The 16,470-nt window shown below is 41.5% G+C and overlaps 1 protein-coding gene across 1 annotated transcript; it reads right to left on the reverse strand.

Moving 5' to 3' along the window:
• Window positions 1-1,080: 1,080 nt before the first annotated feature.
• LOC139389377 (arginine/serine-rich coiled-coil protein 2-like) lies at window positions 1,081-16,234 on the reverse strand. The gene is made up of 10 exons (XM_071136096.1): window positions 16,089-16,234; window positions 10,363-10,519; window positions 10,077-10,117; window positions 6,038-6,207; window positions 5,806-5,922; window positions 5,515-5,631; window positions 2,528-2,607; window positions 2,160-2,428; window positions 1,848-1,937; window positions 1,081-1,754 (listed from the first exon to the last, which is right to left on the reverse strand). Exons 1-10 carry the CDS (start codon window positions 16,092-16,094, stop codon window positions 1,569-1,571), a joined length of 1,233 nt encoding a protein of 410 aa, XP_070992197.1. The 5' UTR covers window positions 16,095-16,234; the 3' UTR covers window positions 1,081-1,568.
• Between the last annotated feature and the right edge of the window lie 236 nt (window positions 16,235-16,470).

The following is a 16,470-nucleotide window of genomic DNA, read 5'->3' on the forward strand; positions in this document are numbered from 1 at the left end:
CGAGTTTTGCTTGTGCTTCTAGCTCCGACAGTGCAGCAAAATCTATCAAGTAATATCTAAGTTTCACAACATATACCCAATATACACATAAATCTAAGTAAGTAATGGATTAATTCAGAGCGGCATTGGACTAAGAGACAGTGGCGTAGTATAGAGTACAGTATATACATGAGATGGGTGATGCAATATTTACAAACAATTAAAGTGACTAATATACCGTAGAATAGAGTACAGTTTACACAAATTAGATGAGTAATGCAAGATACAGAGACAATATAGTGGCTAGTGTTTCATTTCCTTTAAAGTTGCCAGTGATTCCTAATCTGAATCTAGGCAGCAGCTACTGATGTGCTGGAGATGGCCGTTTAACTGTGGTGTAGTATAGAATACAATATATACATATTAAATGGGTGATACAATATGTAAACAATTTAAAAGTGACTAAGATACCATAGAATAGTGTGGAGTGCATTTTATACATATGAGATGAGGAATGCTAGATCCGGAACATTGGCTAGTGGCTAATGATCCATTTCTAAAAGTGGTGTGACCCAAGTGGTGATACAGGATGCTCTCAATTGTGCGTCAAAGTTTGACGGTTTTCTTTAGCCTCCTGAGGTTGAAGAGGCATTGTTGCGCCTTCTACACCATGCTGTCTGTGTGGGTGGACCATTTTAGTTTGTCAGTGATGTGTACGCTGCGGAACTTGAAGCTTCCACCTCCTCCACTGTGGCCCCATCGATGTGGATAGGGTGGTGCTCCCTCAAGTCCACAATTATCTCCTTTGTTTTGTTGACATTGAGTGAGAGGTTTTTTCCTGGTACCACTTCCAGAGCCCTCAGCCTACAGGGAGGCGTCTCATCATTGTTGGTAATCAAGCCTACTACTGTTGTGTTGTCTGCAAACTTGATGATTGAGTTGGTGGCGTGCTTGGCCATGCAGTCATCGGTACTTAGTCAATGCTGTATGCATCCTCTCAGCAACAATCCAGTCGGAAATACGTGTTTGCTACACCCACAAAAAAATGTTGTAGCTGTGTATAAAGCATTCATGGCCAAAACAAACACCAAGGACCACTTCTCAACACAAAGGGACTTTTATTTCAAGGACATATGTAACACTATTGTTCACTCCTTCCATTAGTAGTATGATCCACTCTTACATTTCCATTCAGTAGAAAGGAAACAGAAAGATGATATAATGGCTACATTTTGAGATTATGATCTGAAGCCATTTGTAAAGACTCTTGGTAAATATATGTAAACAGAATTATTTCACTTGATCTACCATTAAAAATGTATACAATTTGAGTAAAAAACAATATGCAATCACATTTCTAACAGAAGTCTAAATCTAGCCAGCATCACTCAAACTACTGCATCATTCTGAAAAGATGTACAGATTTCTTAACACTCAGTATCTATTTACATGGGAATGTTCCAAGACGTGAGATTGTTTCTAAATAAATTACAGATCCAATGCAACAACATCCATGCAAGCTTGAGTGCTAGCTATGAGGAGAGACCTATGAGGAAGAAAGCAAGGGCAAGCCGGTGCATGGTTTGGCATTAGATCGCGTCCATGCCCCGTGAGAATGAAGAGCCGAAGCCTAGTCCCATGCCTCTCTGAGTGTGGGTCTGGGACCTGGCCATCTCGTACTGAAGGTCAAGGTTATGGAACATCTCCTCCTGCTGCTGCAGGGTCTTCAGGCCTTCGTTGTTGAGTGGCTTTGAGGCCTCACCTTCCTCTTCCCCCTGACAGGACAGAAACCACAGTGTTAGAAATACAAGGCTCTGCAGCATGGTACACAATCAAATGAGAAAATAAAAGGACTTGGTTATACATACTTTGATGCCCATCAGTTTCCGAAATTTAACATTTTGGTCCTTATTTCCAAAGTTGAGCTTCTCCCACAACTCAGCTGTCTGGGACTTGTCCTTCAAAACCAAACAATTTCAATGCATTAGTGATTTGCAACAATCGAGCCACCATGAGCGGAGTTCCATGTTCTTTTCGTAGCGTTTTCATTAAGTCACTAGTTGTGCTTTGTTATGTGCGGAATGTACACTAAAGATAAATCGGCCCCATCAGATAAACAGCGTAGACTTATTGCACTGCATTCTGTATTGCGCACAAGGAATTCAAAAATAAAATCTTACCCCTTCCTTCTTTCCCTGCCAGAGCTTCTTCCTTTTCTTCTCCTGCTCTGCAAACTTCAGGGGGTTGACAGCCGAAGGATTGTAATAGCTGGGCACAGCAATGCCAGTCTCTGCTAAGGTTTTGGCTTGTAGGGCTGCCATCTGCGCTGCCATGGCGATCTGGGGCGTGACCTGTGTCCCAGAGGCCAGGAGAGCTGCCACGTTGAGGACAGGGTGGGTAGCAGCTGCAGCAGCAACTACTACTGTGTCAGACAGCAGGGGGGCTGGCACTAAAAACAATACACACACAAAATAAAAGTGGTTAGAGATTAGTGATCGGTTTAACTCACTTTGAATTAGGTGCAATTGATAGCCGAGAAGTGTCTCACCTGCAGGTACCTCCTGATGCTGCTGTTTCTCCAACATATCCTTTTCTTTCTGCTCTTGCAGTTTCTTTGCCCTTTCCAACCTGGAGATATAGAGAGAAGACAGTGAAGGGTGTTCATATTTGTCAGCTAGGCTTTTGGAGCAGAATGATAGATTGTCCACTATCAAATAGAGATACTCAAGAAACAAATCATGAACCCCACAGTTCCTCTAAGGGTATTTTCACATATAGTCCTCATTAAAAGAATCCATCTCAGTCCATACAAAAAATGGTGTGGAAGACCTTGACTGACCTGCACAGAGCCCTGACCATAAGTTATTTGATTTTACATTTTAAGACCCTTTAAAAAAAATTACAAATCTTGGATAAAACATTGCATTTGGCATTACTGCTATTAGCCAATAGAAACACATTGAATAACAGATTCACTACATAGAACAGTCAAAAAACAATATCAAAAGGAAGTTTGTTCTGAAGTGTCTGTCCTATATCTGAGATAAGATCAGGAAACCTTTAATTACATTTATTTTATTTAAAAAAAATGTATTTATTCCGTATTTTAGGGACTAAACAATCTCCACATACAGTGCCTTCAGAAAGTATTCAGACCCCTTGACATTGTCCACATTTTGTTACGTTACAGCCTTACTCTAAAATATATATTTTTTTGTAACTATTCCTTAGCAATCTACACACAATACCGATAATGACAAACGTAAACAGGTTTTGACATTTTTGCAAATGTATAAGAGATACCTTATTTACATAAGTATTAAGATCCTTTGCTATGACACTCAAAATTGAGCTCAGGTGCATCCTGTTTCCATTGATCATACTTGAGATGTTTCTACAATTTGATTGGAGTCCACCTGTGGTAAATTCAATTGATTGGACATGATTTGGAAAGGCACACACCTGTCTATACAAGGTGCATGACAGTGCATGTCAGAGCAAAAACCAAGCCATGAGGTCGAAGGAATTGTCTGTGAAGCTCGAGACAGGATTGTGTCAAAGCACAGATCTGGGGAAGATTACCAAAAAATGTCTGCAGCATTGAAGGTCCCCAAGAACACAGTGGCCTGCATCATTCTGGGTCAGGGAGGTGACCAAGAACCCAATGGTTACTCTGACAGAGTTCCTCTGTGAAGATGGTTGTCCTTCTGGAAGGTTCTCCCATCTCTGCAGCACTCAACCAATCAGGCCTTTATGGTAGAGTGGCCAGAAGGAAGCCACTCCTCAGTAAAAGGCACATGAGAGCCCGCTTGGAGTTTGCCAAAAGACACCTAAAGGACTTCCAGACCATGAGAACCCAGATTCTCTGGTCTGATGAAACCAAGATTGAAAAAAGTGTCATCTCTCACATCTGGAGGAAACCTGGCACCATGTCTATGGTGAAGCATGGTGGTGGCAGAATCATGCTGTGGGAATGTTTTTCAGCGGCAGGGACTGGGATACTAGTCAGGAACGAGGTAAAGATGAACGGAGCAGAGTACAGAGAGATCCTTGACGAAAACCTGCCCCAGAGCTCTCAGGACCTCAGACTGGGGCGAAGGTTCACCTTCCAAAAGGACAACACAGGAGTGGCTTCAGGGATAAGTCTCTGAATGTCCTGGAATTGCCCAGCCAGAGCCCGGACTTAAACCTGATCGAAAATAACTGGAGAGACCCATCCAACCGGACAGAGCTTGAGAGGATCTGCAGAGAAGAATAGGGGAGAAAAAAAAAAAAAAAAAAAAAAATCGCCAAATACAGGTGTGCCAAGTTTGTAGTGTCATAACAAAAACGACTCAAGGCTGTAATTTCCTGCCAAAGGTGCCTGAGTAAAGGGTCTGAATATCTATGTAAACTGGTACCGGGGACCATCAGACGAGTCTTGTGAGTGTCCTAGAGCTAAAAAGAGAACACCATTGTGTTCTTGGGTCTTGGCTGTCAGAGGGGTCATATTAGTGTGTAGCCCAAACAGTTTGGATGCTAGAGACAGAAATTGGCAGAGGAGGCTGTACCGACTTCAGACAAGTCTTGTGAGGGTTGTGGACATCCTAGAGCAAAATGAATGCCATCGTGTTCGTGAGTCTCATCTTTCAATAGAGTGGTCATAACCGTTCGGACGCTACAGACGTTTTTGTGAGAAGACCGATTTGAGATGTCTTATGGTCTGACAAATACTGCTCTAGCTCTGCCACCTTCCACCACAGATGCAGAAGGGCGATATCGGCGGTTGATTGAGACAGACCATGCAAAAAAAACATCTCTAGCTTAAAACAGACGGATTTTGATGGGGATTTCCTATTACGTTAATTGGATTTCCACGGGGCCGCGGAAGTTGTAGGCTAAGGGTTAACGTGCAAATATTATTGGTGAGAGAATAAATAGCAAGAGAATAACTGCAGACTAAATAATTTTTACCTAAAATGTTACTACTGCCCCTTTAAGAGCTAGAATAGATTTGTACCCTATGTTGCGATTCTCACCAAATATGTTGTCTTCTCAGACTATTAAAACCCCACAATCAATAAACAGCTCTCTTAGCCTATAGATCACATATTGCAAACAAATAAACTGAACAAAAAAATTCTAGACATTTTGGAATTTCTGTGCATCCTTGACAATCGCTAATCAATATCCAAAAACAGGACACTTTCCTGCGAAGCTGCACATCACCAGCTTTCTTTTCTGGCACCAATGTGAGGGTTTATGGCAGGGGAAATGGTGTTGCAGTAGTAGTGTGGTGCCGGAATACTGACAAACGAACCTATGGACCTTTGTGTTGACAATGGAACTGGAACACGGAATTCAAGCAAACCGAACTCAGACCAACTCTCGAGATGGTCTCTGTTCGGTTTGAATCGGGGAGGGAGGGCTCTTTTGAGAGGTATGAGTTCCTTTGGGGTGATCACACTGCACAAAATATTAAGCAAAACCACACTGAGTTGACAAAAATTGTCTGAAAGGGACCAAGTGTGAAAACACCCTAAGATGCTGCGGTACCTTCTGGCCAGGGCCTCTTGTGCGTCCATGGCAGTGTTTCTGCCCCGGAAAGCCTGGGGGCTCACAGACCTGCTACGACTCTTCTCTTTTCTGTGCACTTTCTCCTTCTTCCGCTCCCTAAAGAGACATTATAGCATTTCAAGATCCACAGAAAGATATGCATTCAGTCACACACAACACAATTTAAGAGACACATGATGACTGACGAAGAGTGGCAAATTTGAGGCACACAGGAGTGGTTACTAAAGACAAACACAGAAAATGTTAGGGAGAGAAGCAAGCGAAACGCACCTGCTTTTGCTCCTGCGGCGGTGTTTGGTCTTTGAGCCCGACCGGGACCTGGCCCTCTTCTTCTTCTCCCGAGGGGAACGCGATCTCAGTTTGTCCCGACTTCTGCTGCGATGACGCCTAAAACAGGACAAAAATGCTAGTTTTATTCTTATAAAAAGAAAACATGCAGCTCACTCTACCCAGTTTACTGTGACCAATCTCAATACATCATGTAGCATCTCACTGAACCCACCTGTCGCATGAGTGTGACCTGGAGTGGCTCCGTCCCTTCTTGTCTTTGCGCCGGTGTCGCTCCTCCCCGTTCTCTGCAGAAAGTCTCTCCCTGCCCCTCTCAGTCTGCTCCGGCTGATCATCCTGCTTGCTGTGAGATTTTGATGGCTTCTCAGAGTCCCTCCTTTGTGCCTGTTTTAAGAAGAAGGTGTCTCTTTCAGGAAAATAGTGCAACAAAGAGTTAGTACAACTGTTTGATACAGAAGATACCAAAGCATGTTAGGAACTCATGCTCACTTCAGACATACATCCCCCTCATATTTAGAAAGCCTGATTACCAGAAACCAAACATTTCTTTACAACATTGACCAGATATGTCAGAAGGGTAAATAGCTTGACGGAGCTACACTGTCAGTCCACTTTTTAACTGCTTGTTTAAATGTTTTTTTCCCCACTTTGAGTGCAACTTTTTTAGTCATCTTATTTAACAAGGCAAGTCAGTTAAGACTAGTTGGACTAGTAACCGAAAGGTTGCAAGTTCAAATCCCCGAGCTGACAAGGTACAAATCTGTCGTTTTGCCCCAGAACAAGGCAGTTAACCCATTGTTCCTAGGCAGTCATTGAAAATAAGAATCTGTTCTTAACTGCCTAGTTAAATAAAGGTTAAATGCCGGCCTACCCCAGCCTAACGACGCTGGGCCAATTGTGCGCCACCCTATGGGACTCCCAATCATGGCCGGTTGTAATACAGCCTGGAATCGAACCAAGGTCTGTAGTGACACCTAGCACTGAGATGCAATGCCTTAGACCGCTGGAGATAAATTTGATAATGAAATGTCCTCCAATGTACCAAGACACATACTCCAACTTGTAGCACATAGGTCAAATCTACCACCTACTCAAGTGCACCAAGTACAGCCACTTCTACTTAGTTTTGTTTCAATCATATTATGGAAGGCACATAAATTATATAGTACAAAACTCAATGCAGATTATCATGGATAATCACCTCTGAGACAGCTTTAATACATATGTTTTAGTTCAGCACTTTATTCCCTCCCCAATCTACAAGTGCATGCAGCCAGGAAGATTTCAATGGTGGGCTCAGAATGAATTTGGATTAATAAGGTTACAGCCAGCAGACTTGAGCTTGAATTGAACCCAGTAATAGGCAATTGAACCCAGGAAAAGGCTCATGTTAATTTCCTTTATTTGCAATTATTTTCTAGGAGGCAAGTATAAGTTTGAATGGCTGATAGTTACCTGTCCGAGTAGTAGGCATATAATTTTGCTATGTCAGCAGCGTCTTCAGTTCAGTGTCTCTTCGTGCTTTAGCACGCTGAGTATGATTTATTGTAGAAATGTTATCATGTGATCTACACACAGGATTTATATAAAAAAAAAAATCTCATATACAGTACCAGTCCAAAGTTTGGACACACCTACTCATTCAAGGGTTTTTCTTTATTTTTTTACTATTGTCTACATTGTAGAATAATAGTGAAGACATCAAAACTATGAAATAACACATATGGAGTCATGGAATAACCTAAAGTGTTAAACAATTCCAAATATATATTTGAGATTCTTCAAAGTAGCCACCCTTTTCCTTGATGACAGCTTTGCACACTCTTGGCAATGGAATGCATTTCAAGGTGTGCCTTGTTAAAAGTTAATTTGTGGAATTTCTTTCCTTCTTAATGCGTTTGAGCCAATCAGTTGTGTTGTGACAAGGTGGGGTGTATCCAGAAGATAACCCTATTTGACAAAAGACCAAGTCCATATTATGGCAAGAACAGCTCAAATAAGCAAAGAGAAAAGACAGTCCATCATTATCGAAGACATGAAGGTCAGAAACATTTCAAGAACTTTGAAAGTTTATTCAAAAAACATAGCGCTTTGATGAAACTGGCTCATGAGGACCACCACAGGATTTATTTTAAAATGTAACCTTTACTTAACTAGGCAAGCCCGTTAAACTTCTTAGGGGTAGCCCCTTTCCCCCCCCAATTTTTGGCTAAAATGACATACCCAAATCTAACTGCTTGTAGCTCAGGCCCTGAAGCAAGGATATGCATATTATTGGTACCATTTGAAAGGAAACACTTTGAAGTTTGTGGAAATGTGAATTGAATGTAGGAGAATAACACAATAGATCTGGTAGAAGAAAATGCAACCATCTTTGAAATGTTTGTAATTCCGATTGTGTCCACAAGATGGCAGCAGTGTATGTGCAAAGTTTCCGATGGATAACTTGAAGTATGAGCGAACTACATGACATTTAGTGTGAAGTCACCCAGGTACATTTGGGCAAATCGCGAAGGAGACATTTGTATTCATAAATTCGGTGACGTATAGAATGTTCTACACCCCTAATGATATAGTGAAGTCTGCTTACGTTCTAGGATCTCGGAGGAATACATACAAATGTGATCTGACTGGTTGAACCAACATTTAGGGTGAGATTTTCACAGATGAAAGAGTGGAAATACAAAATCGATCATGCATGCTAGAAGGACCTTTAAGGATATGAAAGAGGATTTTATCTAACAAAACGACACCTCATTATCTCTGGGACCCGTTGGATAATAAAATCAGAGCAAGATTTCAGAATGTAAGTACACATTCCACCTTCAGAGGCGAATTTATCAAACTTATCGCGGTGGAAAAAAAAGTGTTTAGTTGTTAGGAGCTCTCAGACAATAGCATGGCATTTTTTCGCAGTAATAGCTACTGAAATTGGACAGCGCAGTTATATTAACAAGAATTTAAGCTTTTAGCCGATATAAAATATGTACCAAAATTTGTTTCGCTGCATGATTTACAACTGTCACGTTGACAGGACGCCTATCCCTAAGAAGTTTTTAAGAACAAATTCTTATTTACAATGATGGCCTGCCGGGGAACAATCGGGGAACAGTCGTTCTGCCTTGTTCAGGGGCAGAACGACAGATTTTTACCTTGTCAGCTCAGGGATTCGATTTAGACCCAACGCTCTAACCACTAGGCTACCTGCCACCCCAAAGGAAAAGAAGACCCAGAGTTACCTCTGCTGCAGAGGATAAGTTAGAGTTAACTGCACCTCAGAATTCAGCCCAAATAAATGCTTCAGAGTTCAAGTAACAAACACACCTCAACATCAACTGTTCAGAGACTGCGTGAATCAGGCCTTCATGATCAAATTGCTGCAAAGAAACCACTACTAAAGGACACCAACAATAAGAAGAAACTTGCTTGGGCCAGGAAACACAAACAACGGACATTAGACCAGTGGAAATCTGTCCTTTGGTCTGATGAGTCCAAATTTGAAATTTTTGGTTCCAACCACCGTGTCTTTGTGAGAAGCAGAGTAGGTGAACGGATTATCTCTGCATGTGTGAAGGAGAGTGATGGAATGCTGCATCAGATGACCTGGCCTCCACAATCACCCGACCTCTACCCAATTGAGATGGCTTGGGATGAGCTGGACCGCAGAGTGAAGGAAAAGCAGCCAACAAGTGCTCAGCATATTTGGGAACTCCAAGACAATTGGAAAAGCATTCCAGGTGAAGCTGGTTGAGAAAATGCGAAGTGTGTGCAAAGCTTTGTGCAAATGCGAAGTGTGTGCGAAGTGTGTGCAAAGCACGCAAAGGGTGGCTACTTTCAAGAATCTCAAATGTATTTAGATTTGTTTAACACTTTTTTGGTTACTACATGATTCCATGTGAAATGTCATAGTTTTGTCTTCACTATTATTCTACAATGTAGAAAATACTAAAAATAAAAAACCTTGAATGAGTAGGTGTCCAAACTTTTGACTGGTACTGTATATATTCTTCACCATCTACTATGGCTACACTCAAGTGACCAAGGATACGTTAATGAGACATATCAAAATAAATTAAAAAAAAAACATGTCAGTTTTTCCATTAAGTCTCTTAGTAAGCTTTGAGTCAGGTTTCATTGCCTACAGTGTTTGGTACTTACCATGGTCAACAAAAAACAAAAAAGACACGACATTCAAGATGGTGACAGTACTGCAGCCTACTTTTAGTTCACTAAAATTAACTAAGATTAGTTACCTCTTTGCTCCTGCTCCGACTTCGTCTGTGCTTTTTGTCACCTGTAAAAGTAAAAACGATGAGAACAGTGACGAAATTCTACTGCACTATTCAATTAGGATTGACTCCGATGAGTCACCTGTAGTGCGTGACTATTTTGGACTGTTCTATCAACAAGGTACAGCTGCTTTAAGCTTATGTCAAATCCAAATAACATGACCAGACCTACCAAGTGAACATAACAAAAATGTATTACCAAAACTACAAACATCATTCCGAGTTTTAAAATTTAGTGCATTTAACTCACTTGATTTGCGTTTTCGGTCCCTGGAGTGTGACCTTGATCGGGAAGGATGGTGTTTGGAGCTTCTGGGTGATTTGGATGATTCCATAGTGTGTTTTCTTCTGTCCGTGTAAAGAGAGCCCATCAAGGGTAGCAGGTTGGTCGAGTCGGCATCACTTGCCTAAATTAAAGTAAACACACTGATCAACCTTAGGGTTTATTTGTTCTTTAAGCAGCACTTCGGGAAGACAATGTTCCAGCACAAAACAGCATCCCAACCAGGACCAGTGGTGTAAAGTACATGAGTAAAAATACTTTCAAGTAGTGATGCACCGATGTGACATTTTTGGCCGATACCAATATCCTAGTACAGTTAAATTGTTAACACACACAGCGGTCTAAGGCACTGCATCTCAGTGCAAGAGGTGTAACTACAGTCCCTGGTTCAAATCCAGGCTGTATCACATCTGGCCATGATAGGGAGTCCCATTGGGCGGCACACAATTGGCCCAGCGTCGTCCGGGTTTGGCCGGGGTAGTTCGTCATTGTAAATAAGAATTTGTTCTTAACTGACTTGCCTAGTTAAAGGTTACACATGGACACCACACTGACTAAAAAGTTATTTTGTTGGCATTTACGCATGTCCCCATTACCAGTAAAACATCATCAAAACCTATTTATTTCACTTGCTGTGCTGTTTCGTTGTTCATTTGATCAGTCGTTTCATTCTCAACCAGGATTTCTATGGAACGCCGATTGGGTCTTTGCGTGTCTAAACAGATACATGCCAAATAACACAACATAATCTGTTTCAGTAGCTATAGTTAGCTAGCTAACTATATAGCTAGGTGTCATCTTCTAAAATAACCCTACTTTATAAGACAGTTCTTATTTGATTAATGGTGGTTGGACCCATCTATGTGAAGCTCTCCACAATAAGGATTAGGCACAATAGCGGAATTTGCGGCTAGCCTTCAAAATAAATGGCATAATTCTACTATTTGTATTCATTTGCATCACTGTCAATGACAATACTTTTATTTTGAAGGCTACCTGCAAACTCCACTATTGTGCCTAGCTTCACAACACATAGCCAGATGAAGCTAGCTGGCTGCTTATAACGTTAGCTTGGGCAACAGGATTAGGTAGCTTGCTAGCTATTTATTTTCATGAACTGAAGATCAATTTCAATAGGCGAACAACAATACTTACAATCTTGCTAAGAATAATGAAAATGACTGCAGTTTCTATGGTCATTGTTTTCAGGCTGGTTGTATTGGTGCTAGCTAGGTACCAAGCTAAAGCTAGCTACCCCAGAAGTTGCGGTCGAACAACTGATGTTTTATTACCAACGCGGTATTGTAAACACATCGTTTGTGGCCGGTGCTTGCTTGTTTGCTGACTTTTTTGTAAAGCTTTGACAGTGCTACTGTATGTTTTTATACACGCAAAGCCCCAAACGGCGTACCCTAGTATGCATGTCTTGAAGCTAATAGCAGTGACGCTATTACTGTGTAACCCCGGTAGGCAACATCTGAAAAATAGCGCCCTTGGCAGTGTGTAATGGTGCTCGACCAGTTGGCGAAAGCCAACATCACCCACGACAGAGAACAGTTGACTGTCAAGGACAATGAATTCCATTATCTTGGCTTTAATGAACTTTGCCTTTGAGTTGTCTGGCTGAAATGTTCTTACTCTTCCAAATCACTGCTCGATCCACACAGCAAACATTGTGTGGGCTAGGTCAGGAATGCTGTGTTGCACCTGTAGCGCAAAAATGTACATGCCGTTATTACGTTATATAGGTATGTACGGTAGCTTGACATCGGTTTTTAACATTGGCGTTAAACTTAACATTGGCCAATACCGGTGTTGCCATTTCTAGCTAATATCGTCCGATTCAGATGTTTGCGGATATGTCATGCATCCCTACTTTAAAGTACTGCTGAAGTCATTTTTTGGGGTAGCTGTACTTTACTATTTATATTTGTCAAATTTAACTAAACTACATTCCTAAAGAAAATGATTTACTTCATACATTTTCCCTGACACAAAAGTACTTGTTACATTTTGAATGCTTAGCAGGACAGAAAATGGTCCGATTCACACACTTATGAAGAGAAAATCCCTGGTCATCCCTACTGCCTCTAATCTGCGGACTCACTTAACACAAATGCTTTGCTTGTAAATAATGTCTGAGTGTTGGAGTGTGACCCTGGCTGTACGTAAAAAATAATAATTGTGCCGTCTTGTTTGCTTAATAAGGAATGTTTTATTACTTGTACTTTTACTTTTGATACTTAAATATATTTGAGCAACTACATTTACTATTGATACTTAAGTATATTTAAAAATCAAATACTTTTAGTCAAGTGTTATTTTTACTGGGTGACCTTCACTTGAGTACTTTTCTATTAAGGCATCTTTACTTTTACTCAGGATTGAGAATTGAGTACTTTTTCCACCACTGACCGGCACCACTACGTTCTAGGGAAGATGAACGATGACTCAACCGGCTGTGTTATCCCACTGAGCTAAAGGGGGGGGGGGGGGGGGGGGGGGGGGGGGGGGGGAAAGAACTTTGTTCTCTTTGTATTCACACTGCCCTTGAATTTGAACGAGGACTCAACTCTTTTGCCAGTTCACTTCACCTATTTTGTGGTCCGAGTCCTCTTTGCATTCACATTGCTATTAGAAAGGAACCAAGATGTTTTTCCCAATATTCACTCAATGTAGTGGGTTTTTACAAAGTGCAGGACAAGCCATTCCATCAGAATGTATGGGAGGGGGAGGAATAATGGCCACGGGCTGTTTTCCATGTTTCGGGCTAGGCCCCTTAGTTCCAGGGAAGAGAAATTAATGCTACAGCATACAATGACATTATAGACGATTCTGTGCTTCTAACTTTGTGGCAACAGTGGTGAAGGTCCTTTCCTGTTTCAGCATGACAATATCCCGTGCACAAATCGAGGTCCATATAAAAATGGTGTGGAAGACCTTGACTGACCTGCACAGAGCCCTGACCATAACACCAGTGAACACTTTTGGGATGAATTGGACCGCCGACTGCGAGCCAGGCCTAATCGCCCAACATAAATGCCCGACCTCACTAATGCTCGTGGTTGAATGGAAGCAAATCCCGCAGCAATATTCCAACATATAGCGGAAAGCCTTCTCAGAAGAGTGGAGGCTGTTTTAGAAGCAAAGGTGGGACCAACTCCATATTGATGCCCATGATTTTGGAATTAGCTTTTCGACAAGCAGGTGTTCACATACTTTTGGTAATGTAGTGTACCTACTTACATTTTGGAAGCTAATAGATTGCATTTAGTTAAATGGTGAGACATAATTGTAATCAAAAGATACTAATAAAATGAAATATTATTAGTAACAATAAATTGCAGAAGAATAACTGCAGATTAAATTATGATGTAATTTTAAATTTAACACCCAATGTTGGCTACTGCCCTTTTGACTGTCAATCACCGTATTCTTATGGGCAGACTCAATAGCCTTAGTTTATCTAATGACTGCCTCGCCTGGTTCACCAACTACTTCTCAGAGTTCAGTGTGTCAAATCGGAGGGCATGTTGACCGGACCTCTGGCAGACTATGGGGGTACCACAGGGTTTAATCCTTGGGCCGACTCTTCTCTCTGTATACATCAATGATGTTACTCTTGCCGCGGGCGATTCCCTGATCCACCTCTACGCAGACGACACCATTCTGTATACTTCTGGCCCTTCTTTAAACACTGTGCTAACTAACCTCCAAACGAGCTTCAATGCCACACAACACAACAAAACGCTAGAAAAAACAAATGCATGCTTTTCAACCGTTCACTGCCCGCCCGCACCCACCCACCCGCCCGACTAGCATCACCACCCTGGACGGTTCCGACCTAGAATATGTGGACAACTATAAATACCTAGGTGTCTGGTTAGACTATAAACTCTCCTCCCAGACTCATATTAAACATCTCCAAACCAAAATCAAATCTAGTCAGCTTTCTATTTCACAACAAAGCCTCCTTCACTCACGCCGCCAAACATACCCTAGTAAAACTGACTATCCTACCGATCCTCGACTTTGGCGATGTCATCTACAAAATAGCTTCCAATACTCTACTCAGCAAACTGGATGCAGTCTATCACAGTGCCATCCGTTTTGTTACCAAAGCCCCATATACCACCCACTATGCTCTAGTCGGCTGGCCCTCGCTACATATTTGTTGCCAGACCCACTGGCTCCAGGTCATCTATAAGTCTATGCTAGGTAAAGCTCCGCCTTATCTCAGTTCACGATAACAACATCCACCCGTAGCACACGTTCCAGCAGGTCATCACTGATCATCCCCAAAGCCAACACCTCATTTGGCCACCTTTCCTTCCAGTTCTCTGCTGCCAGTGAATGGAGCGAATTGCAAAAATCGCTGAAGTTGGAGACTTTTATTTCCCTCACCAACTTTAAACATCAGTCATCTGAGCAGCTAACCAATCGCTGCAGCTGTACTTAGTCCATCTGTAAATAGCCCACCCAACCTACCTACTTCACCTCCATACTGTTTTAATGTACTTTTCTGCTCTTTTGCACACCAGTTTCTCTCCTTGCACATCATCATCTACTCATTTATCACTCCAGTGTTAATCTGCTCAATTGTAATTATTCGCTCCTATGGCCTATTTATTGCCTACCTCCTCATGCCTTTTGCACACACTGTATATAGACTTTTTCTACTGTCATTGACTTGTTTATTGTGTTATTGGCTTGTTTATTGTTTGCTCCATGTGTAACTGTGTTGTCTGTCTCACACTGCTTTGCTTTATCTTGGCCATGTCGCAGTTGTAAATGAGATCTTGTTCTCAATTAGCCTACCTGGTTAAATAAAGGTGACATTTAAAAAAAATAAAGAGCTAGAATAGATTTTGTACCCTGTTGTGATTCTTAAAATACGTTGTCTTCTATTCAAACCCCACAATCAAATAAACATTTTACGAAGCTCTCAGCCTTTAGATCACAAAATTGCAAACACATTCTAAAATTGTTGGGGAATTGCTGACAATCCCTAAGAAATATCCAAAACAGCAAACGCTTTTTCCGCGACCCTGCACATCATAATTGTCTCTCTTTTTTAGTATCAATGTGAGGGGCTATGGCAGGGGAACGATGTTGCAGTAATCTAGTGTGTGATGGGGAATAATGACAAGCGAACCTAGGGCGTTGAGTGTTTCCATTGCCCTAAAAAAAGGGAACCGAACTCAGGTTACCTCTCAAGATGGTTTCAGATTGGTTCGGGGAATCGAGGGGTCTGAGTTCATTTGGAGTGTTCTCACTGCACAAACAATTAAGAGAACCACACTGAGTTCACAAAAATTGGCTGAAAGGGACCGAGTGTAAAAACACCCACATTAACGTTTGCTACCTAATGACGTTGCTAGCTTGCAAAAGACTGCGCAACTCAAGGTACATAGTTAACTAGCGAACGTTATGTTATATAGCTAGTTAGGTAACTAGTTAACACTAACATAATCCGATAAAGTAGAATTTCCATGTATTTCCAAAATCAACACGACAAAGCTACCAACTACTACAGCAACTAACCGTCAGCTACTGACGTTAACTCGCTAGGTTGTCGACATGGCTGCCACGGCAAAGACGCCATCTTGATTAAACAAAACATCTTTAAAATAGAAACAGCTAGCATAAATTATTATATAAATTCGATGGTAATGTATTTGGTGAACACTTACCGCCATGAGTCACTTGAAGAATCCCCGTAAAAAAAATAAACGTGAGTTGTTCTTTCTGTGCTGTCGTTGAGCTTCGTTCGGTGTTCCAGCAAATTCCTCCCACTTCCAGGCCGTTCTGTTACAACAGAGAGCGGAAGTGGCGGAGTAAGAGGTTTTAATCCGAACACAATTTGTCCACGACAATAAACCAATGAAGTGAGGAATTTTTGTATGGTGGTCAATGAGTGTCGAATTTGGTTAACAAACAATAATTGCTAATTTTCTGGATTAATCTTATTTTATAGAATATAAGTTTCGTAATTTTTAGTTTGTTACGAATGCACTGATATAAGTGGACGCACTTGAAAAACGATTTTATATTGGTGTTAATCAGGTCAACACC

The sequence above is a fragment of the Oncorhynchus clarkii genome, chromosome 30 (genome assembly GCF_045791955.1).
Source record: "Oncorhynchus clarkii lewisi isolate Uvic-CL-2024 chromosome 30, UVic_Ocla_1.0, whole genome shotgun sequence".
Lineage (NCBI taxonomy): Eukaryota > Metazoa > Chordata > Actinopteri > Salmoniformes > Salmonidae > Oncorhynchus > Oncorhynchus clarkii.

What these genes read in the sequence shown, in the direction of transcription:
- LOC139389377 (XM_071136096.1), bottom strand. An exon ending in CAAGAGGCCCTGGCCAGAAG is followed by an intron (nt 2,608 to 5,514) that starts GTACCGCAGCAT and finishes CTATATCTCCAG; the next exon opens with GTTGGAAAGGGCAAAGAAAC. An exon ending in GCATCAGGAGGTACCTGCAG is followed by an intron (nt 2,429 to 2,527) that starts GTGAGACACTTC and finishes TATTGTTTTTAG; the next exon opens with TGCCAGCCCCCCTGCTGTCT.